Source organism: Pyxicephalus adspersus, chromosome Z (assembly GCF_032062135.1).
Source record: "Pyxicephalus adspersus chromosome Z, UCB_Pads_2.0, whole genome shotgun sequence".
In the NCBI taxonomy this organism is placed as follows: Eukaryota; Metazoa; Chordata; class Amphibia; order Anura; family Pyxicephalidae; genus Pyxicephalus; species Pyxicephalus adspersus.
The window spans coordinates 13783204-13784867 of NC_092871.1; the positions used below are offsets into that span (position 1 = coordinate 13783204).

Consider the following 1664-nt stretch of genomic DNA (forward strand, 5'->3'; position numbering starts at 1 on the left):
TGTGGGCCTTTCTGTCCGAAGTTTAGTCTTCAACAAGTGAAATGCATGCTCAATTGGGTTCAGATCAGGTGACTGACTTGGCCATTCAAGAATATTCCACTTCTTTGCTTTAATAAACTCCTGGATTGCTTTGGCTGTTTTGTATTGGGTCATTGTCCATCTGTATTATGAAACGCCTCCCAACTGTAGATTTTGCTACTCCTCTAATATTGTAGCAATTTCTCGGATGGGCTTTTTGGTTTTTGCAGCTTAAGGCTGGCTTGTTTCACCTGCATGGAGAGCTCCTTTCACCGCATGTTGTCTGTTCACATCAAAAAACTTCACATACAAGCACCCCTCCCCCCCTCAAATCAACTCCAGAAACTTTTATCTGCCTAATTGATAATGACATAATGAAGGAATAGCCCACACCAGCCCATGAAAAAGCCTTTGAGTCAATTGTCCAATTACTTTTGAGCCCCTGAAATGAAGTGATTGTGTAAAAACAAAAAAAGGCTTTAGTTCCTCACATTTTTATGCAATCTTTTTGTTCAGCACACTGAATTAAAGCTGAAAGTCTGCAGTTCAACTGCAATCCTAAAATTATTGTGGTAATGTACAAAACCAAAATTAGAAAAGTTGTCTGTCCAAATATTTATGGACCTAACTGTATATGTGTGTATGTATGTGTATATAATATACATGTAGATGCACTTTAATTCTTCAAATGTACTTTTGCATTTTGTTTTAAATCCCAAACCCATGCAGTATATAGCGTCCACACTTATTCCCCCTGTTTATGTACATGTAGTGAACTTCTCCTTTTTTATTCCTCTTTGATTCACTAATATACTATTGAATTGAAGAAAATAATATAGTAGCCCTGAATGTTGTTTCACCAATGTTTCAATTCTCAAAAATGAAAGGAAGAAAAGATGGAGGGGTTCCATTGAAGCTGTTTTAGTCCGAGCTGTCCTATACCCCCGTTTTATAGACTTTATCTCAAACAGATATGCCTTTACAAAAGATACAACATTACAATGCAAAAACCATTTAAAACATCTACAAATTATTGGTATCATGGTAATAACGTTCAATAAACAGGAAATAATTATTCTTTTTGTTGCTATGGAATTAGTATCTAAGGCAGGCTTTCCCAATGTTTTAGAGGGACCCCTTGAAATAACTTTTAGGTCTTTGGGGATCCCCTTCTATAATTACTATATCCACAGCTCACTGTATATTAGCATGGTGGTCGGTGGGGAAAAATGTCTCTTACATTGCTGACAATTACAGATAACCAAAAAGTCTATTGGTGTCCCTTAATCTGACCTGAGAAGCACAAATTGCTAATTGCTCAGCCTCTGGAGGAATCCTGATTCATGAATGCTGATTTATGGTGTTGGTGCATTGACTTTCAATAAATAATCTATATCCATCTACTTGTTTTACAGATATTGTCACTGACATGAAGTTCACACACGACTGCAAAAGGCTGATCACGGTTTCAGGTGACAGGTAAGTTGTATTCTCATTTCTTATATTATATATATTTATTTTTATTATTACCCTGTTTCCCCGATGATAAGACACTGTCTTATTTTTTTTTTGAAGGCCAAAATATGCTCTAGGGCTTATTTTCAGGGGGATGCCTTATTTACCCATGAAGAAGACTACAGTACACA

General features: G+C 36.4%; 1 protein-coding gene across 1 annotated transcript in view; it reads left to right on the top strand.

The window, feature by feature from the left end:
- The window catches only part of WDR62 (WD repeat domain 62), a 40428-nt gene that overhangs the window by 18485 nt on the left and 20279 nt on the right, over positions 1–1664 (top strand). Inside the window, exon 18 of the mRNA XM_072430778.1 lies at positions 1434–1497. Coding sequence (XP_072286879.1) covers positions 1434–1497 — 64 coding nt within the window. The remainder of the gene's footprint in view (positions 1–1433; positions 1498–1664) is intronic.